Consider the following 23,169-nt stretch of genomic DNA (forward strand, 5'->3'; position numbering starts at 1 on the left):
TTAAGACAGCCCAGTTGGACTACCGACAGGACGGAGTGAGTGTTCCCATGGAGAGACAGACTGCAGTTTATCGGGGTCATTCGGGGTCTTGGCCTTGCACTGTTATTGGAGGCATATCTTGGTAGTAAAGGTTATATAGGCTGAATTCTTTATGGGCCGTTTTATAGGAGTTCTCAGCCGGCTGGGGAAGTGGTTTCTCTGTCCCCCGTGGCTGATCGTCACAGGGTCTAGCACAAGCCGAATGTTTAGATTGGTGTGCGTCAGGGCTTCGATAGTGCTCGTAACCGCTGGGAAGGCAGCGGGTGTTTGGTGGGCTGAGAAAACCAACTTTGGTTCTACAATGTAGAATTTCCAAATCAGCCCTTCTGCTGGGATATTGTGCATATGCTCGCTTGAATGTTTGTAAGAAGAAGATTTCGAAGAACTGATTTTGTTCTTGCAATGAAAGTAAATGGGTTCCAAATCAACACTGGACCCCATTTAAAAAAAAAAACAGAGAGACAGAAGAAAAACGTTTGGAAAGATATGTGTGAGAAAATTCCAACAGATTTATTTATTTTCTTTCTCTTAAAGATCTTTCAGATCTTTCAGAAGTCTTTCAGATATCCATAGCCTGTGTTTCTGTGTGTCTCTTTTATTCCATTTTCTCTTCCTTTATCCTGCCACTATTCACAGTGGGTGGTATATTGTCTGAGCGAATGAGCGATTAATATTGTCTAAACTCTCTTTCCTTCCTTCTTCATAAACAGAGGCGATTTTACAAAGGCCCTGCATGGCAACTCTGCATTCCTGTTATACCCGTGACTAACAGTTGCTTTAACGCTCGCTGTTGTCACAACTGATATGTGCGGACTGGTATTGTCACTCATTACATTGATTAGCAAGCTGTGTAAACAAATGCTAATCCGTAATGACAGAAAAGGCCATAGCAATGTGCTAAGCTGAAAATAAAATGTAGCGAGCAGACACAGAAATGTACGCATACAAATAAAACACAATAATAAAAGTATGAAGTTTTCTCTCCTTTCTACCTAAACATACGTTTTTCCTTGAAATTTAGAAACTACTGTTTTCAAGCTATTATACATTTCTTATATTTAAATTTTTTTGTTAGTTTTTTTTTTTAAAGGGAACTTGTGCAAAATTCACTTTTACCTGTTGTTTAAACAAACGTGTGCTCCTTTTTTTAATCCCCATAAATCTCAGAACAAGCCGTTCGCAGAATCGGACGTCACATTTTACAAGCCCCACCCACGACTGTTGACGGACACTGCCGTATTAGAAGAGACCCCGCCCTGAGTGAGCCGCACACAATCCGCCATGTTTATCTTCACGCTAGAACATTTAAAAGCAGCATTCAAGTAAGAAATGTCTTCTTATTAAATCTATAGATGTTATTCAGTCCAGAGAAGTAAGTGATTTTCTGCTTTTATTTTATTGTTTGGGTCATATTAACAGCATAGACAGCAGTATAGGTACTGTATATCACGCTGCTGTCACTTAATACACAGATTGTGTGTATCTTATGTGTGTTTTTAACATAAACTTATGTGTATTTGACAGTTTAAAGTCCCCATGAAATCAAAATTAAAGTTTTTTGGGTGTTAGTATCAATATGTTAGTCTTAAGGTTATCTATAAGGCAGTGTGCTCCAAAACAGTGACAAAATTCGCATTTAGAAGATATAAGCATTCAAAGCTTGCAGTTCGTCACTTCCGCCAAAACGCAATAATACATGAAAGAGAACTTAGTTAAGTACTCACGCTGTGTGACAGCTTCGGATATGTGCGCTCAGAATACCGTATATCAGAGGTTTAAACTAATATGGCTTTAAATTGCATGATTTCAGCGCAATGAACATGATAATAAAAAAACAAACACATGTTGTTTAGTGGAGTTTCTGAGGCATGAGCTGTAAGGCACAGCCCTATTCTGGAAAAGGGGGTGGGGAGCAGCAGCTCATTTGCATTTAAAGAGACATGCACGAAAATAGCGTGTTTCTGCTTCCACTGAAAATATGCATTTTTAAAATGATATAATAAATGATCTGTGGGGTATTTTGAGCTGAAACTTCACAGACATATTCTGGGGACACCTGAGACTTATATTACATCTTGTAAAAAGGGGCATAATAGGTGCCCTTTAAGTAATTTGGTTATGTGCTTAAGAAATTTTGTTGTGTGCTTTTGTCATTGTCATTTATTTCAGTTTTAGTGATTTAACAATATAACAAGGTTCTTGCTTACCAGGAACTTGCGTTTCTGTTTCCAGTGAGAGCCCTGTGCATTGGTGTGGCGGTGAGCTTCTGTCACCATACGGATCAGCTCCCACTCTGAGCTGGTGGGTTCTGGCCGAGTCTTCAGGGATTTGACCATCTCCTCCTTCTTCCGCTTCTCACGGTTCTCCTCAATCAAGCGCCGCTTCGCAACCCGCTTGGAGTCGTCCAGAACCACTACACCAAGGAGAAAAACGGGTTATTTCTTCCACTGGCGTGATGCACAAATCAACAAATCAATTTCAGTTATGGTCCTCTAAGTGGCTTTTCCATTTCCATTTCACTTTAAAGATGTTTAGACATTTTTCCTGGAAAACAAGAGAAATACTGAATAACAAAATTATTCTGAGGTGCAGAATGGCAGTGACAGAACGAGTAAGAGCATCGGGGAGGGATCAAAGTAGAAACGAGACATCCATAAAACATTATAGAACAGAGGGAGTGACAGAGGAAGAAGAAATGTGGTCTGGGTTGAACATGTGCTGTACATATGTGAGGCATATGGACCTATGTAAGGGAAACTCCAGAGTGAGCACTTCAGTTTGTATAAGATTAATGTACATTCGCTGTCAGCATGCATTTGTATATGTAAGGAGCAGGGCTGTGTTCGTGATCCAGTACGGTGAGGTCCAAGCGTCTGATGTAGAAGCTTCTGTTTTGAGTTATTTTCTAATTTAATAATTTTTCATTACAAATGACAACTGCTGATGATCAGTGAACAGACTGACTTGAGGTCCCCTCATGCGTTTTAATTTGTCTGTGTGCGGTTTTACATGTTCGGTGATTTTGTATGTTATTTGCATGAGCATGTGCGAGGTCACTCACGATCCATGGCCATGCCCACGGCGAGGCATTTCTTGAAGCGGCACAGCTGGCACTGGTTGCGGGTGATCTTGTCGATGATGCAGCAGCCATCGTACTTACAGGAGTAAGAGGGGTGGAGGTTCTTCTGGATGGTGCGCCTGAAGAATCCCTGAGAGACAGAGACAGTGAGGAGGATAAAGAGTGCATTCAGAGGCAGGGAGTCACACAGGTGTTATCTGTCACAAACTGTGCTTCCTGTCCCACATAAGCAAGTGGACTGCAAAAGCCTTTTTGTCCTGTTTTGCTTAAAACAAGGGGGAAAAAAATTGCCAATAATGTAAGAATACAAAATATATATAATACAGTATATATAAAATGCAATTTTTTCATCCAAAAAAGGTTCAAAAAGTGCTAACATTTCAGTAGTCAATAAAAAATATTAGTAAAATTCAGTCTTAATCAGTAAAATTCAATATAACGAAAATGAATATGCGTTTGAATGCATTCCCTTATTCAAAACAAAAATAGAATGCAATACAATAAAAATAAAGCAAACAAACAAACAAACAAACATAAAAAGTAAAAACTATTTTAATCCGTGTATCATTCGTTGCAATAAATGCGTTAAGAATCCGTACAACTGCAACAGCGGAGGACTATTATTCTGCAGTGTGAAAACTGCGGAAGAACTGATGACGGCACGGTTTGATCTTCGGAAATCGAACATTCAAGCTGTTTATTCATTTTTCTATCCCTGAACGAAAAATGAAAATATAAGCTGAATTCATGTTTTTTGGGGGAAAAAAAAAAACTAAAAAGGAGCAGTTTTTTCATTTTTCTACTTTCAATATTAAATCAAAAAACGAATAAACGAATAATACACAGATTTATTTTGGTTCCCAAGTAAATTAGTTTTGTTTTCAGTAGAATGAAAAATGCTAACATTTCAGCAGACATTCAATACCACCGGCAAAAGCTAATAGGCTTTTGAATGCATTCCTAGGGAATTCTTAACAAATTAAATCAAAACAAAACAAAAAATAAAACAAAACCAAACCAAAAAATAATAAAAATAAAATAAAATAAAATAAATCATTAAAAAAAATTATAAAATAAAAAATAAACAGAGCAAATGCAAACATGAGAGCTGAAAAGCAGGTGCTGTCAGTCAACACTTGTTTGTGTACTTAATACTCACTGCTGACAACCCTAGCTTGGTGACATTCCTAACTATAAGGATGCATATCTATATTACTGACAAATAAGACAAAAGTCTGATTAGAAAATGTAACCTTTTTTGCCCCTTTTTTATTGCAGTGATGGAATCTGCAAGCTCTCAAGAGCGCTTCAAATCAGCCTGTTTAGGCAGGAGTCCAAGTCAAAGACTTGCACAGCACAGTTGTCACTCACAATTCACTTTCTTCATGTACAGAGAGACAGACAGTGGATAAGATGGTTGACGCTGTTCTTAGGCTTGTGATTTGACAGAATTGAGAATGATAGGAGTATAAGTTTCACAAATGACAACAGGATGTTTTGTTGAACAGATCAGACCTGCGCCACACCATAACTCTACGTGAGGTGACAGTCTAGTCTGTCTATATATGTGTGGGGCTGAGATGTCTGTTAACACTGTGCACAAGTGATAGCAGAGATGTCACACCTTACAGCCTTCGCAGGTGATGCAGCGGTAGTGATAGCCGGTAGCTTTGTCTCCACACACCACACACGGCTCATCCTTATCCAGATAGCTGGGGATGTACCCTACCATACACAAAAAATCTAATGTTAACTGATAGCAACAAACAAGAACAGACATCAGCAAATCAACACCACAATAAATATTAAATATAAAAAGCTCCTAGCTTCATATGCAAAGTAGCTGTTCGTAATTTCTAGATTGTTTTTTTTTCTGAAGTGTCTGTATATTAACTCAACCAATTATGTTTGGGGGTAGAAATCGGGAAAATGTTAGAAAACATGATTTCAAATTTAGTTTAGAGCTGCAATACTGCAGAAATGTCACACTTCAGACCTATCCGAGTACCTATTTAAGTCTTATTAACTTTGATTGGTGAAAGCCCTGAAGAGCACCGAGTGAGTTTGAGAGTGTCACTTGACAGCATTTAAGATCCGCCAGTGTTTGTGACAGGTCTCTCATCTTAAGCTAGTTAACTGCCTTCATGCAAATTTACGAAGCCCTTTCATAGATAAGAAACAAATTATTAATTGCAATATATGCTATTGCATTCAGGAAGGAGAAATAGTCCACTGCCCACTATTTCACTAAATACTGTATACACAACCTTTCAAAAGTTAGTTTTTTTAAAGTCCCTTATGTTTACTAAGGCTACATTTAATTGAATACAGTAAAGATATAGTAGATAAAGAGTGTAATATTATGAAATATTACTACAATTTAAAATTCTGTTAATTCAGAAATCTCTAATCTACTAATTTGGTGCTACTAATTTACTATTATTAGCAATCTTGAAAACAGCTCAGTTCAAATACTTTAGTTCAAATGGTGATTTAAAAAAAAAAAAAAAAAAAACAGCATTTATTTGAAATAGTACAATTTTGTAACCATATAAATGTCTTTACTAACATTGTTGATCAACTGTATGCATCTTTGCTGGATAAAACTGACCACAAACTTTAGAAAAATAGCTAATAAACTACTGTAAAAAAAAAAAAAAAAAAAAAAAAAAAAAAAAAAAAAACATGTGATTTGTAGGGTTTGAGGGTTTAACTCACTACTGAATAAAAGTGTTTTATTCAGTAAAACTCTTAGAATACATTTAGAATATGAAATCTAATGTTTGATTAATTTTCCAATTCATCCATATCTGTTTTTAAATCAGTACAGGACAGTTTATTTTATTTTATTTTATTTTGTCTAAAATATAAAAAAGTTCCAGTTTTTACAAAGCTGAACCTAGCTATTTAGTTTTCACCATTCTGAAAACTAAAATAGGCGAAAAGAAAATGAAAAATGTTTCATTAACATCTGCAAAGGTTACCAGCAGGTGGTGCAAAAATGGGCTAAATAAAAATTCTGACTATGTAAAGTAATGTAAAGTATGGCATTTTTATTGGGATACGTTTAATAGACTTGTTTTAAGCTATCATTCTTTTTTAACAACATACCCTTTGTGAAAAATGAAACACTAAACAGCAGTGTAGGTTAGTGTGCAATGGCAAATCTTGCTTCAGCGTCTTTCTTTCCCAAGTGAATTATGCGACAGCACCAGTATTGGAAAACTAAAAGGTTAGAGACAATTTTGGGACTAATCTAGTTTATTTAACTGCTGTGGGCATGAGGTGAACGAGCATAAAAATGCAGCTACTGGAGGCCTGATGGGTCTTAACCAAGCAGAGATGGGGTGAGTAAATGTATTGAACTTCCTCAACTGAACATCCTCTCCTTACACCAATACAAAATTAATTCTTAAACACCCCTTTAGCCTGGGAGAGTGATTGCTTTAACATGAGTTATGATATCCTAAAGGAGGATCACCAGAACATCACATAACAACAAATCTATTGAGCTAACTGATGCTGGAGTTGATGTGAGGAGGATCACAGGGCAACTGAAAACCCTTCTCTCCCTCTAGGACTCTCGTGTGTTTCTCAGAAATGTGCAGTCAGTGATGCATTCTGGGAGGACAGAGGAGTGATAAGCATACTGCTGCAGCTCGGCAAGAGCATCTGTGTCTTCTGTGAGACATCTTACCAGACATGCTCTTCACCGAACACTGGCTGTTCTTTCTCTTCCTTTTCGGGCCATCGAGCCACCTGGAAAAAAAGAGCAGAGAGACAGAGAGAAAGAGGTTGGTATTAGTACATTCCACAAAGATGGCACACAGGAAGTCTTTGTGGTGATTTGATGTCTGCAATTCCCTGTGGTATCACTTTATATTTTTAACCAGCACACATTCAGCTCCAAGTGCTCCAACAACATGACAACCCTGTCATTTTGATTTGATGGAGTGAGGATCACAAAAAAGAAGATCGCAAATACAGGCAACCGTCAGAGCCACGATGCACGTGTTCCTGACACGTTCATGTCCCGACTGCAAAAGGACCGAACCCATTCCACTTCTCTCTTTTCAATAATTTCCTGCAACTTTCTAATTTATTTTAACATACCAGACGACATACATCAGGTGACTATAATTAATCAATCAACTCACAGACTCCACTTTAACATCAAAAACTACAAAGATAGGCATTGTCGATGTTTTATTTAAAGACATGTTACCTTTGGGTTTAAATAAGGATTTTGACCATTGATGTTTTTTGTAATTTTTTGGGGGGTACAATGATTATGAACAGCATTTTTTGCCTGATGTGCTATTGTTCCCATTAATTAGTTTTAATATACATTCATTTTAAAATACCGAAATATTAAATATTAATATGAACATACCTAAATTAAATGATAAAGGCACAAAGCACAAGAACAAAAACAGTGATTTAGCATATTGCGAAAAAGCAACCGGATGCTGTCGATTTCCAATAATTCCCAATAATAATAATTATTAAAATAAAAAGATTTTTAAAATGTTAGTCTTTAAAAAGACTCTTCCCTAATATTAAAAATGTCAATCATTACAAAAATTACCAATAATAATAATAATAATAATAAAACACCAAACAATCTCAAAACAACAATGATTTAACCACTATAAAGCATCATGAAATCATCTTCAATGTGATTTTGACAATTTAAAAAAATTAAAAATAATAAAAGTCTTAAAAGGGCTTATGAATATTTTATAAAGAAGTCTTACTCTTCATTAAGTAATAATAACAAAATAAGGTTTAAAAATTGTACAATAATATTTTAATTATATAATTATTTTCTTTGAGTAATACCCAAAACAAAACAAAAAAACCTATAAAAACCAAAACAAAACAAAACAAAACTCAAAACTAAACAACACAAAAAAACAACTAAAAACACAAAACACAAAACAAAACAAAACAAAAAACATTAACAGTGATTAAGTGATTAGAAATGAAAAATCTCTGGAAGTAAAAATGATGCATTGTTAAGACCCCATTTTAAAATGACATCTGATTTTTTTTTTTATAGCAATATATCCCACTTCTGATCAACTTCTCAAAAATGGACAAAACTTCTATGTCCAGTTTTGCAGCCCACCAATAACATCAGGTCATCCAGCAGTAGGAACACCCATTCCGACTGAAGAGGCAAGAACATTGACACAGACTTTCAGCACTAAAATAACTGAACATCATTAATTAAACAGAGAGTTGCTGATCTAACAAAGATGAGCAGGGCAAATGAGCAGTGATGCAATGCGGCAACTACCAATGAGACAGCAGACAGTGACCCGAATTGTACAGCCGGACATCGTGGTTTAACAATACAGCCACTCTATGACCTCCAGCAACATATACGTGTGAACGTCACAGTCTCCGGGTACATCGAGTCTGGCTGTGATTAAAGGGCTGGAGTGGCTCAGCTCTATGCTGGGAGAAAGACAGCAGAGTTATGTAACAAAGTGTCCAAATAATGCAAGCAAATCTGTTAGCATTCGGTGCTAGTCTCTCAACATCTCTTCAACACCTTTGCCGTCACTAACGCTAATGCTAGACTCTTTAAATATACATCAAAAAGAGTTTGATTTCTAAACGGCGAGCTGTTTTAACTCCACATGATACAAATAGGAGTGTATTAGCAAGATCATGAGCTGGATTTTGAAAGGCATAAAAATTTATTTAAACATCAAAAGCTGTAGAGGTAGACATCTTTCAGGTTACATAACAGCTCCTGTTATGCTTACAAAAATACTGTGGAGGGATAGCATCAGGTAATACAATAATACTGTAGTACTTTGATATACAGCCTCAGTTCATGTATTTATGTGCTATTCTAAGAATCCCAATGGTACTTTTTGTTAGTGTCTCGAGTTTTCCCTTTTCTCATTTGATAGAATCTTCTGGAAACTACCAAGAGAACACAAAACAAGGTTCATGTGATGTGCTCCCTTAAGCCATCATGATGTCACACACATAAACACAAAGAAGGCCATCTTTGTTCAAAGCCATAGGGAAAAAAATATAAAAGGTTCAAAGTCTAATACTGGCTTGTGTTCTTTCGCTCGTCATATTGTTTTTGTCATTTGCTGTATTGATTCTGCAGCTGTGGAACGTCATTTATGAATGTCATTTAATATGTCTGACTGAGGTTCAGTGAGGACGCAGAAGCCTCTAGACTTTTTTCTCTTTCGTTCTCTCGGGCACACGGAAATGTCACTCTAAAGCTGCGTTGTCTTCGTCACAATCACTCTGATTTGCTGTCGTGGATGGTTTTACCAATACAACTGTCAATCATCTGCTGTCCTCATGAGAACCTGCTCGTCACAAAGAAAGCATTGCAGATTTCACATTTCAGACAGGCAACACACCTCAAGTAATCAATACTGAATACAAGATTCATTTAATCCCAATTCCATCACGGCAAAAGCAATGTGCAAATATCCCTTGAGAAAATAAACATATACAGTGCCACAGAAAGATGGGCAGACAGAGGCATAAAGAAACATAAAGCAGCAAGGGCTTTTTTTTTTCACTCTGACACTTACTATAAAAAGAAACCTCAGAGGATTCTGCCTAGTCAGAAATGGATGGGAGGGGTAAATCAAATAAATAAATAAATAACAGCCACTTGCTCTCTGCAGAAACATCAATTACTCCGGATCCAAATGGAAGAGCTACACAACTTTCCCATTAAAGGGACAGAGGACAACCGCTGTAACATCTGAGAGGACAGGTTGCAGTTTGCACAGTAATACTGTGATACGAGCCGGGACTGAGCTTCTATCATTTTGCGCACAGAGCGACGAACAACCGGATCATAATCGGTCCGATCTGATGATACTAAAACAGATTCTCATTAAATTCTCAGATGGCAGCAGCATACATGATTCAGAAGTATAAGAAATCTGCACGTTGAGATAGAATCAGTCGACCGATGCAGCACAGAAGTTCCCAAAAAAAGACGTCCACAGACAGGAACCTGAGGGTTTTGAAGTAGACTGTGAAGAGACCCATTCTGGGTTTTCCATACTTTTTACCAATGAATTACCATCGGTAAAGTCTTTTTATGATTTTTCCATTCATGCTCATGTTTAATAATATTAATAGTAGTAATAACAGTACTAAACTACTACTATTATTAATACTACTAATAACATTGCAAATGATAAAAATAACAACAATAAAAAACTACTACCAATACTAATGATAACATTACAAATAATACTAATAATAAATTACTACTACTACCAATTATAATAACAAAAATGTTATAACAATAAAATAATATTATAATTAATAATATTATAATAATAATACAAATAACTTAACAAGTAATTTTAACAATATAACTAATATTATAAAAAATATTATGATTTACAATGCATTTATAGAGATTGCACAGATTTCTAGTTGATGAAATAATTTAAATCTTAGCAAAAATTGAAAAATGTATTCCATATAGAAATTTTATGCATTGATTTAGAATGCTTTCTCTAAATTGATTTCCCTAAATTTTCCTGGTTGAGAGATCACAATTTCAAATATTAGCAATCTTTCCATGATCGTGGTAACCTTGTTAACACCGTTAGGAGAGCAACGTGACTAGGCTTGTAGAGCGATACAGGTAGGAGAAGCGTCTCACCTGATAACGCAGTGCGATTGGAGGATGTGCATGGTGAAGACGAAACGCTCCGCTGTTCTTCAGGATTATAACTCTTCACCACATCAACGGAGCGAGCCGTATAAACACACTCTGACTGAATTCTCTTTGATGCCTCTCTTGCATAAGTGCTCTCTCTCTCTCTCTTGCTGTCGTTTGGCAACCCTCCCTCTCTTTTTTCCCCTCTGCCCGCTGTCTCTCTAACTCTGAATTTCCCAACTGTTCTTTACGAATTTTTCTAAGAATCCCTTGTGAGAGATTGTCTCTCTTGCTCTTAATCCCTTCCGTGGTCTGTGATTGGGTGTTGTGATCTCTCTCGCGGGCGGTAATCCAGGGTTAAGAGCGAGAGATGGTGAGATTGGGTGAGCGTTGTGATAAAGCAGGAGAGATGGAGCCTGAGATATGCCAGTGCCCATAAACATGCCAACTGGTTCTGTCACCTCCGGTTATTTTAACCTTTATTTACTCCGTACCCCTGTGGCGTATTTATATCCAGCGAGGTTTCATTCATCCTCTAAAACAAGGCAAACACAGTACAAGCAGTGACAGTGGGTTAATTCAGGGGAATAATATAAATAAATAAAATGACGGAGGGAGTTTGGGGAAAAAAAGAACCATCACATTACACTACCAAAGTTTGAGAGCTCAAAACTTCACCCTGAATTTAGATGCACAGAGGTACATTATTGTTCAACATTTTGGGTTAAGATTAGAAATATATATATATATATATATATAAATATATTTTAAAATCTCTTGTACGCACATCTAGGCTGTATTTATGTTATTAAAAAAATACAAGATTTACAACGTAAAATAACTGTTTTCTAATTTAATACATTTTAAAATGTATTCTTGTGATGGCAAAGCCATTACTCCAGTCTTCAATGTCACATCTTCTAAAATGCTGATTTGGTGTTCAAGAAACATTTCTCATTATCATCAGTGTTGTTGTGCTGTTTAATACTTTAGTACTTTTCAGGATTTTTTGATGAATAGAAAGTTATAAATCTCTTTACTGTCACCTTCGATCCATTTAATGAACCCTTGCTGAAAAGAAGTATACATTAAAGAAAAAAAAAACCTGACTGACACATGTGTTTGTAAAGACATTTCAAAGACATGCCAGGTAAACCCAGTTGTAAGGGGATTGAATTAATTATTCCCAGAAAATGAAGTGCTGAAATCAAGGCTTTGCTTTTTAAGAATCAGTAGCGGAGCGCGGTGTGATTTGAGTGGCAGGAAGCTGAGAGTCTTAGGATCCATCAAGCCGCAAAGAGAAGTTTTGGAGTCACTCCACTTTGCGTTTCCTTCCTTCTAAATCCCTCATTGTGTGTTTGCCGTTTCCCTCTCTCTCTCCCTCGCTGTCTCTCTTCTCTCTGCCAGCTTTATGAGAGCTTATTTTAGACCCTGCCTAAATGTGATCTGGCAGCTCCCAACTAATGTCAGAACAAAAGCCACGTGCATGCTTGCAAAGAGCAGAGAAGAAAAGAAGCTGATGGGATGCTGCTAAATGTATGTAAATGTGCATTCACACTTTTATCTGTTTGTCTGGGGGGCGCTGGCATGTCTGCTTGAGAGGGTAGATGAGATAAACTGTCGGCAAGCCTGAAGCTCACATGACTGTAGCTGGAGAGATGGTGGCGCTGTTGTCTAAAGCTGTTCCTCCAATATGTGTCAGTATCTGTATTAGTGCCACACTGCACTTCTTAGAATCTCTCAGTAGATGAGAACTGCAGGGTTAGTGTTATGAAGTTTGTATGTTGGTGCTGGGACATCAGATTATGCTGTAGATGTTGTTGAACAGAACGTGTGAAGAACACAGTCAAAGAGACGTGCAAAGATTCAGAGTATTAAAGGGGTCATGAAATGCAGTTTCAGATGTTTATGTTATGCTTCTTGACGTTATTTTTATAACGTTTGCAATGTTTCAACAGTCAGTTTCAGCATGGTAGTTGCTTTTGCTTGCTTAATTTTCAATATAGTTTTAAAAGTACTATTATTCAGTCCCACCAGGATTTCTCAGGAATTTTTTTCTGATTTTTGCCACTTAAAATCACTGAATTTGTAGCAGCTTTTCTTAAAATTTGTGGCATTTCTTGTGTTGTTTTGCAGTGAAAATATACCACATTCTTCTAACATGGATATTACTTTTTTGATCTCAAGGACCTTAAATATAATTGTAGCCTACTTTTGCAGAATACACAAAATGTTAATGGGTTCAAGTCCAAAAACACAACTATAAAGTCTTTAAAGGGATAGTTCACACAAAAATAAAAACTGTCATTAATTACTCACCCTCATGTCGTTACAAACCCATGAGACCTTTGTTAAGATATTCGGAACACAAATTAAGATATTTTTGATGAAATCCGAGAGCTTTCTGACCCTGCATATACAGCAATGGAACTAACACGCTCAAGGCCTAGAAAGGTAGTAAGGACATTGATAAAATAAAATTGATAAAATTCAACCGTAATTTCATGAAGTTACAAGAATACTTTTTGTGCGTAAAGAAAACAAAAACTAAAGCTATGGTTGCTGCTGTTGCAGAGCAAGTAATACTTGATTCTGCTAAATGCTTGGAATATTAAATTAAAAAGAAGCATGCTGCTGCTAGAGAGAAGAAAGATCCCCGTAGCAGATCTAGGCAGGTGGTGCTGGGGAGGCAGAGGGTTAAGATGAGGACATGCATAGTGTGCAGATATTCATTTGGATGCGTCCTGGTTATATAGGGAAACAGTAATGAGTATGTGAATCCAACTGACTGGAAACATTAAATTGAACAAACCAACCAGAGCACGAATAGAGTTTCATGGTTGAACGAATCATTTCTCTTGCATGTTCTGCATCTTAAACTTAAAGGTCTTGGTTATTTTAGATAAATCATTTTCCAGTTGTTTTGGTGATTTCTCAATTATCAAAAACTGAATTACAAAAACTAAAACTGAAATTGCACATGAAATAAAAAAAAACTACAATTAAACTGAAATTTAAATATATTGAAAAGCAATATATTGAAAAAGCAAACTCATCATGAACTCCCTCACAGGGTAAAGGCTTCAGTGCTCTGCAGGCACCCTGCCTGTCTGATTAAGGTGGATTACACCTTTCCAACGGATAGACATGCTGTACTGCAAACAGCAGGAAAATCCTGTCAATTGAGTTTATGCAAATCTAGGAGCTTTAAAAGTAAATGGTGAAGATCCAGAAACACGATGCCAGCTGGAACAGATTAAAACCATGTACAAGCATTAATCTCCTTTAACCACTGTGGCACATTGACTCAAACAGGCATGTAGTGTTTGCGTAAACGCAAAAGAGCAACATGATCATGCCTGGTTCTTCTCCACACAGTCAGTCCAGACATCTGTGGAATGCCCAGACATCTGTGGAATGCCCTGATACAGTTAGTTTACCACAAACTAAACGATATGCTTGAAGACAGTTTGCTGTAATAGTGCCAAACTGCCAAAAAACGTCAAATATAATAGTAGGGCAGGAAGAATAGGCCCCTATGCACCCGCTTGGCAGTTTTTTGTAACCCTAATGGTGTCTAGTTAAGAATTTTTGATGTTGCCGAGGTCAACTAATGTCCAATGGGGTTCGTTTGGCGGCCATCTTGAAATTATGTCATCGCGAGTGGCAAAAAACACATATTTTGAACCATCACAACTCCTGAACCATACAACATACAAACACAAATGAACCCACTTTTTCATATAATTCTGACATCAGGAATCAAACGGAAAGGTCAGTGACATGGTACAACCACTCTTTATTGGTGAAAAACTGGCAAATTACACATTTTTTCGGCTCAAAACAATGTAACTTTTGCTATTTTGTTCCGCAATAGTTTTCGGCATTAGCCAAATGACACTAGATTTTCTCTTATTTCAATTGCAAGGTTGTTAAACGGATGTCAATCACTCCAAGTGACATATATGGCAATCTGATAATACTAGCTAACTGAAAGCAAAAGTCATCAAAACCCCGTTTCAGTCTCCAGTTATCCATCGTCACCACTCAGCAAGACACAGCAAGAAGATTTCTATGTATTATCTAACTTTTTTTACAACTGGAAATATGTCACTACTGTACATTGATAATATGGGTATATAAGTATTAGATAGTACCGTCAAATTAACTTACCTGCTAGATAGCTAGCTAACACTAGGTAATGTTAGCTAGCTAACATAGCTACTTAATAACAGTGGTGGAAGTATAATTTTCATGTTAATATTTATCTTTCCTCTGTAACGGTAGAATATACAGTATAAAAACAACAAACCATGAAGAAAAGGGGAAAGAGGAAAGTGATCAGACAGACATGTCTGAACCCCCTCTCAAAAGCCCTACTCCCATTTGTGTATTACACACCCCAAATGCATCCAATGTCCGCTTTACTATCTTCAATTCTATAAAAGGTGCTTCAAAAGAGCGATTGTTTCATTTACTTGATGTCCGTGACAGTAGACTAGCTGAGCCAGTTGATTCGCCTTATTGTATGAAGGCTGTTTGTGATCGGCTGCCAGAAACACTAGATGGTGTCAGCTTGGAGAACACTGGGTCATCAAGCTCATGGCTGAAGCTCTTGGAAAAAAGGCAAGGGTGAAGAATTATTTGCAAAAGAGGCTAGTGTGCTTCCCTGGCCACCCACTGCAGATGAACTACTGTACACAAGCAAGCAGATAACCTGTTGCCTGAGGAGCTTGACAGGTTCCTCACCCTTGTCTTGTCATCTGTGGTACAAGTGACAGACTGTGGCACATGGAAGTATGTGCTTGGGAAGTTTCCACTCGCCATTTGTCACTGCTCTGCAGAGGTCCTGTCCTACAGAAAGTACAAGTCAGCAGGTCTTCTCACACTTAGAATCACTTGCTCCAGACAAGACAAGGGTGAGGAACCTGTCAAGCTCCTTAGGCAACAAGTTATCTGCTTGCTTGTGTAGTTCATCTGCAGTGGGTGGCCAGGGCATCACACTAGACTCCAGGAAGGCCTTCTTGATGATATTATGCAGGGAGAGGGCTGCATCCTTCATTTGATCGGCTGTTTCAAGCTGATCAGCACATGCCATGGTGTCCTCCAAAGTGATATGAGAACTATATACCAAGTAAAATGAAAAGGATGCTTTGTTTTTCAGTGAAACCTTGGAAAAGGCCAAGCATACTGCTCATAAGTTTCTCAGCTCTGTATTCAGGGCTTGTTCCTCAAGTTTAAGGACATATAGGCAATGCAGGAATCTGAGTTGTTGGACCTGATTGCCGTCTACACTGTAAAAAATGACTGTGAATTTAACGGTAAAAGACTGTACTTACGGAATTATTTTTACAGTGTACAGTTTGCTCCTTGACATACTCTCTCACCACATTGTAGGCTGCACTGTGCTGCAGTCTTCTTAGCCTGGTCTGTGTCTTCCTTCTCCATCTTGCCGGTATGGTGGAAGTATTTGAGGTAGAGGTTGTTACGACAGGTCTCATGGTATTGAACATCTTTAACAAAGAAATCTTCACCCTTGACTTTGAGAAGCAGACTATTTTTTCGAAGAGCTTCAGTCATGAGCTCGATGCGTTTCCATGCTGGCTCTTTGTTCTTCCATGTTGGAAACTTAATAGTCCTCTTGGTTTTCCCGTGCACTTTTACTTCAAACTGGTCACAGAAAATGCATTCTTTAGGAAAGATAGAGCATGTTGATGCTTGTGCAGTTTTCGACTTTTGAGGAGAATACTTATGTGTTGCAGAGGGCTGGTCTGAAGTAGCTAAAGTAGAACTTTTCTATCGATCCATCTTGGATGTGAAGTTCAGGTAGCAGTTCCTATGGTACCCAGTGTTCTCCAAGTTGACACTATCTAGTGTTTCCGGCAACCGATCACAAACAGCCTTCATAAAATAAGGTGAATCAACTGGCTCAGCTAGTCTTCTGTCACGGACATCAAGTAAATGAGACAATCGCTCTTTTGAATCACCTTTCATAGAATTGAAGCAAGTAAAGCAGTCGTCAGATGCATTTGTGGTGTGTAATACACAAGTGGGAGTAGGGCTTTTGAGAGGGGGTTGTAAGGTCCACTCAATTGGCCCAACAAAGATATCCAATGGTGTGAATAACACTTGCATTCATGTAGAACACTATATTATGGCATTGACCATTCTGAGTGAGCAGAGTGAGGGGAGATGGGTGAGGGGAAGTAAGAGAATGAAAAGGATAGGTGAGAGGAGTTTTTCCCGCATTTCTCTTAGTGAGATGTCAAAACAGATGTCTGCATGTTAAAGGGGTCATATGATGCGATTTCAAGTTTTCCATTCTCTTTGGACACTGTGTGTGTATTGTCTGAATCTCAGAAAATCAAAGTGTCTGAGGTTCTTCAAGTCTTACGGGGTTCAGACACGTCTGATCACATTCCTCTTTCCCCTTTTCATCATGGTTTGTTGTTTTTATATATTCTGCCATTGAGGAAAGATAAATATTAACATGAAATTAGTTTAATGGATCTGTAATTTCTGGTAGCCTACTTACTAACCAGTGGTGAAATGTAACTAAGTACATTACTCAAGTACTGTACTTAAGTACAAATTCAAGGTACTTGTACTTGAGTATTTCCATTTTATGCAACTTCATACTTCTGTTGCACTACATCTCAGGGGCGAATACAGTATGGTACTTTTTACTTCACTATAGTTATAGTAGTATACCGGATTACAATTTTTCATATCCCACGCGTCCAGTGAAAACCACGTATCTCCACATTTGGTGAATTTAAGTTTCAGATAAACTGAAGGCTGAAGTTTTCCTATATGGGTTGAGAAAATTCTCCTACTTCTAAAGCTAAATAAACTGATTAAAACCTTCTTGGATTAGCTTGAAAATGAATTGTCACAAAGCTCAAAACAGGGCTGTTTTGCTGAGCTCATGAAAAGTTGACATTTTAGAGATACGTGGTTCTCACAGGACAGTGGCGCTACAAACAAATGATCTTATAAAATATGATGCATTTCTGTAGAATAAACTACCCAACAGTATATAAAGTAGTTAAAATGAGCTCAACCTTAAACATCTACAGCAGTAAAATGCAACACATGCAGCAGTAATATTAATCCAAAAACATTTTATACTGTATAATGGTAAAACACTGACAGGGACCATTTTACAACACAATGAGAACTTTTACTTTTGATAGTTTAAGTACATTTTGGTGATAGTCCATAGTTTTACTTTTGCAGTGTGGTATTAGTACTTTACTTAAGTACATGATCTGAACAATACTTCCACCACTGTTATTAAGTAGCTATGTTATCTATCTAACATTACCTAGTGTTAGCTAGCTATCTAGAAGGTAATTTAATTTGACAGTACTATATAATACTATATAATACAGTACTATAATATACCCATATTATCAATGTACAGTAGTGACATATTTCTAGTTGTAAAAAAGGGAGATAATACATATCAGATGTAAAATCTTTTTGCTGTATCTTGCTGAGTGGTGACGATGGATATCTGAAATGCGTAAGTAGCAGTTAAAAGTAACCAATGAGTAGCTACTATGGCAAATAAGGAGTTAGAATGTAGCAGCATTGGGATGCTGTTCATGCCAATTTTTACTTTGATTTGTGTAGATTTTTTTCTGGGTTATATTTTAGATTTTTAACATACTGATTTGTTTTGATTATACTTTCATTGCAAAGATATTGAAAATAATAAACCACCAGCGGGGTCACGTTTGAAGAGGTGGAGACTGATGACTGGAGACTGAAACGGGGTTTTGATGACTTTTGCTTTCAATTAGCTAGTATTATCAGATTGCCATCTATGTCACTCGGAGCGATTGACATCTATTTAACAACTTTGCAATTGAAATAAGAGAAAATCTAGTGTCATTTGGCTAATGCAGAAAACTATTGCGGAACAAAATAGCAAAAGTTACATTGTTTTGAGCCGAAAAATGTGTAATTTCCTGTTTTTCAAAAATAAAGAGTGGTTGTACCATGTCACTGACCTTTCCGTTTGATTCCTGATGTCAGAATTATATGAAAAAGTGGGTTCATTTGTGTTTGTATGTTGTACGGTTCAGGAGTTATCAAAATATGTGTTTTTTGCCACTCGCGATGACATAATTTCAAGATGGTCACCAAACGAACCCCATGGGACATTAGTTGACCTCGGCAACATCAAAAATTCTTAACTAGACACCATTAGGGTTCCAAAAAACCAGGTTCCAAAAAACTGCCAAGCGGGTGCATGGGAACCTATTCTTCCTGCCCTACTATAACCTCAATCAAGTAATTCTGTATGGAACATACTTTAGTAATATGGATTTAAATTATATCACGTTATGACATCTACACTATATCCACCAATGGCGTGAGTTTGGGCGGGGCTAAATGTCTTCTTCAACAACGGTAAATAAAAGGAGTGTTTAAAACTAATTCTCACTTACTCGGAAAATAAACATCTGAACCCCTATGGACATGAGGCTTGAGAAGGTGATTGGGAGGCGGTTAGTAGAAATGGAGAGGAAGCAGGAGAGCAAGTAATGAAAGTAAGGGAAGAAGAAATCAGCTCGATTAAGAGGAACGGAACCATGTGATTGCTACTCCCGCTCTTTGATTTAACCCAGAATGCTGTGCTCCGTGATCAGCTAATCTACTGACAGGTGGCCTCGGTGTAATTAAGCTCAAGGGCATCTTGAGCGAGCATGCTGGGAATCTGACCCCATATTCCTGGGGTCTTGTCCATTATATGCGCACACACACACACTCTCACACACACACACGATTATTGATTTAATGATGGTTAATCTTGAATAACATTTATAGACTAATTAGAGGATAATGCATTAAGTGGGGTGTAAAGTGGTAAAAGGTAAACTTCAAGACACATGCATTCAGCTATACATTAGGCTATATATACATACAGCCCTCTGATTTCCGTGATGTGGAAAATGTGAACGGAATCGTGGAATCAGTCATAAAAATTGAATTTTTGTGGATTGTTACAGAATTTGTCAAATTTTGGATGAATAAGTAGGTTGGTACACCTAAATGAAAACGCGATATGGACCAGTGTCTGTGAATATTAAGCCACAAAAAGACTATGGCGCAGACACGTGGTTTTGTTTACTACACTATGGTGTCCGAGAAGTGCAAAGCAAATCACAATTCTGAAAACAAAATAACAAATTACAAACGCAAATGCAAGTCTAAAAAACAAAATAACAATTCAGAAAGCACAACAACAATTCAGAATACATTATAACAAGTCAGAAAACACAATGACAAATTTGAAAACAAAATAACAAGTCAGAAAACACAACGACAAATCAGACAAACCGGAAAAGGTAGGTATAGTTTGAGACAGCGCCATTGGTTTGGGATTACTCAACATACTGAAGCGCGCATAACGGTGGCAGTGTTTTCAAACTTGTGCCGCCTCAATATATAAGTACATAAACACATAAACAATCTCTAGACCTTCTCAGAGTCACTTCATGAGCATTTTACCATTTCTTTTGACAAAAACTATCGCCATATCACATACAAACAGAAACTTAAAGGTCTTCACCGCAACCCATCAAAATAAAAGATTGGTTTGACTTGAAGAAACAGTGACAGAAATATATTAAATAATGTAATGATAGTACTACTTCCTCTACAAACATTATATTTTTAAGGAATGTTCACCAGAAAAATTATTAACCTGAAGAATGAAAATACACAATACAGTATTTCAGAAAAAATATATATAAATGAATAAAATAATAAATTTAAAAAATCAATTAGACAAGTTTTGGATTATTAAAATTTAATGAAACCATTAAAATAGAACCCAGAAAATTAATGGAAAACACAGAATTTGGTAAAAATAAAACTGAAAAAAGTAAAGTAGATTACATAGGGCCCTAAAAATGTTTCAATAAATTGCTGTTTAATTGTGTAAGTTTCATGATTTCAATTAATTAGACATGCTTTTTAAATAATATTTTTTTAATGTAACCATTAAAACAGAATCCAGAAAAATTAAAATGCAAAAAAAGGAATTTGGAAAAAAATAAAATGGAATTTGGGAAAAAATAAAACAGATTTCATACGGCCCTATATACATATACATCCTACACACACACACACACACACACACACACACAAAATAATTATAATATTAATATGTACTATTATGCTATAAAGTACTAACATTTTGTGGCAGTGCTGTAAACAGAAAAACCTAAAGCTACATAGATTAGTCAACCTCGCTACCTAGCCAACTAGTTGACCAATGTGACAGTAACAACACACCTATCCTCAACAAATCATTAGGTATCTGTGGTCAGCGAAGTGGAAAAGCAACAATAGATGTGCTAAATAAAGAAAATGCTCAAGGGCAGATCACACATTAGACATTTCACACACACTGAGATGGAAGGTGTTTTGCTAACTGGCAGAAACACAGCTTGCCTCTAAAATGAACTCTTTTTTAGAACGTGAGGGGGCAGTCTGTGCTGTCCTGCTAAACCAAAAGCCTATACGGCAGCGTGTACACGTGTGTGTGTGTTTGTCTGTTTGTGTGTAAGGTTTGAGAGTGTGCTGATTTTGGACATTAACAGGCATTCTCTTAGGCTTTAGTGAACTTTCCTGTCAGCTCCAGACCTTATATAAAATGTGTGTGTAGAGTAGATGCTGAGGTAAAGGCTGGTCTCTTAGCGTCTGCCTAAAGCACGGCGTAGAGCCAGCACCACACTCACTGTGAGATGTACACACACAAATGGAGCCAGTTACGGGGAAAACTGAATTATGTAGGAGACTGTGTGCATTGACCAGAAAATTTGAGTTTCCTGAAGCGTCACTTATGTGAAATAAAATTCGATAAACGCACACACACACAGAAGCAAGGAGCACGGGCAACTTTACACCAAGACACACTGTACAAACTTAACTTATGAGCATTATGACTAACGTCGTAGCTAATGAGTTCACTAATAAGCCTGGACTCTCTTGGGAGATCAGTTCTTAACAGGCTCACCGTTTCTCTTCTCCCTCTGATTGGTTTGGGTCCTGCTCCTTGGGCATGTGTTCCATTCACCTTATTTCCATCCAGCAGCCAATCATGTGAGACTGAGGCGGGCCCCACCTTCGAATGCACGCCTGTCATTCGCGGGTTGTGATAGATAGTCAGATAGTCATCGGACGGCTCTGCGGAGCGACGCTCGCAAACCAAGCCCGCCTCACTCTCCAACTCAGACGGCCAGTGATAATGCAGCAATAAGTGATGAGGTCTGCGAAAAAAGAGAGGATCAAAATGAGCATGTGCTCTAATCAATGCAGAATGCTGCATGAACATACAGTGATGAAAAAGAATCTGATATCAAACAGTAAGTGTTGCTTTCATTCACAAAACTTTGTGAGTAGTGGAACGTTTCCTGTGGAAATGCAAAAGTTTTGCGACCTAACACAAAGATTCATGGGAAATGCAAAACTTTTCAGAGCGAATGCAAAGTTTCTCGGGGGAGTGCACAACTTTTGTGAGTAAACAAAAATGTTCTCTGGGAGGTAAAAGCTATGAGATAATTGTTCCTCCGATCCCATATTTTTTATGAATGCTCAATACAAACTATAAACTTGCTTACTTAGTTATTATTGATAAATTTGATGCTTATTTATAACTTATATATTTTCTTTGTTTTTATCTTCATAGCATTTTCACCACCATGGTCACTAAAATTGAGAGTTTACAAATAAAAGTAATCTTATATCAATGTATTAATTCCTCCGATCCCATATTTTTTATGGGGCTCGATACAAACTATAAACTCATTCATTTATATATACAGTATATATATATATATATATATACACACACACACACTGTATATATTTATAATTGATACATCTTATATTTATTTATAATTTATATATTTTATTTGTTTTGATCTTGATAGCATTTTCATCAATAAGGTCACTAAATTAGAGTTTACAAATAAAAAAGTAATCGTATATCAATGTACTAAAATATAATTCCACGCAAAAATAATGGCATGACCCTCACAAACGTTGGCAAATCTCAATATAGTGGATTCAGTCAGCTGTATTTTTTATAAATTTATTTTGAGTGATTTTCCCCCCAAAAAGTAATCAATTAATTTAAAAAGTAATAAATAAATAAATACTCCAGTATAATAACTCTGGTCTACATTCTACTCTGAAACTGAGTGTCAGATGTGTGTGCATCCCCCTCCTCTTTTAGCTGTCTGTCCCATGTGACACGCTTCCCATGAGCTCTCCGGAGCATCGCCGGCTCACTGGAGACAGCGAGCACACTTTCCAGGAAACAACTCCGATTAGGAGGTCCGTAATCCCATCTCTCCCT

General features: G+C 37.1%; 1 protein-coding gene across 3 annotated transcripts in view; it reads right to left on the reverse strand.

Annotated features, from left to right (window-relative positions):
• LOC107733455 (thyroid hormone receptor alpha-like) overlaps window positions 1-23,169 on the reverse strand; it is a 159,033-nt gene that overhangs the window by 8,536 nt on the left and 127,328 nt on the right. For 2 of the 3 annotated variants that reach the window (XM_016545070.1, XM_016545071.1), the window contains exons 3-7: window positions 21,826-22,078; window positions 6,816-6,877; window positions 4,743-4,843; window positions 3,101-3,248; window positions 2,247-2,452 (exon numbers count right to left, since the gene is read on the reverse strand). In XM_016545070.1, coding sequence (XP_016400556.1) covers window positions 2,247-2,452; window positions 3,101-3,248; window positions 4,743-4,843; window positions 6,816-6,877; window positions 21,826-21,881 — 573 coding nt within the window. In that variant the 5' untranslated portion in view covers window positions 21,882-22,078. Of the gene's footprint in view, window positions 1-2,246; window positions 2,453-3,100; window positions 3,249-4,742; window positions 4,844-6,815; window positions 6,878-10,793; window positions 11,044-21,825; window positions 22,079-23,169 lie in introns of those variants that run through there. The other variant, XM_016545072.1, reaches the window with a different exon arrangement.

The sequence above is a fragment of the Sinocyclocheilus rhinocerous genome, unplaced genomic scaffold (assembly GCF_001515625.1).
Source record: "Sinocyclocheilus rhinocerous isolate Xijiao unplaced genomic scaffold, SAMN03320098_v1.1 scaffold2385, whole genome shotgun sequence".
Lineage (NCBI taxonomy): Eukaryota > Metazoa > Chordata > Actinopteri > Cypriniformes > Cyprinidae > Sinocyclocheilus > Sinocyclocheilus rhinocerous.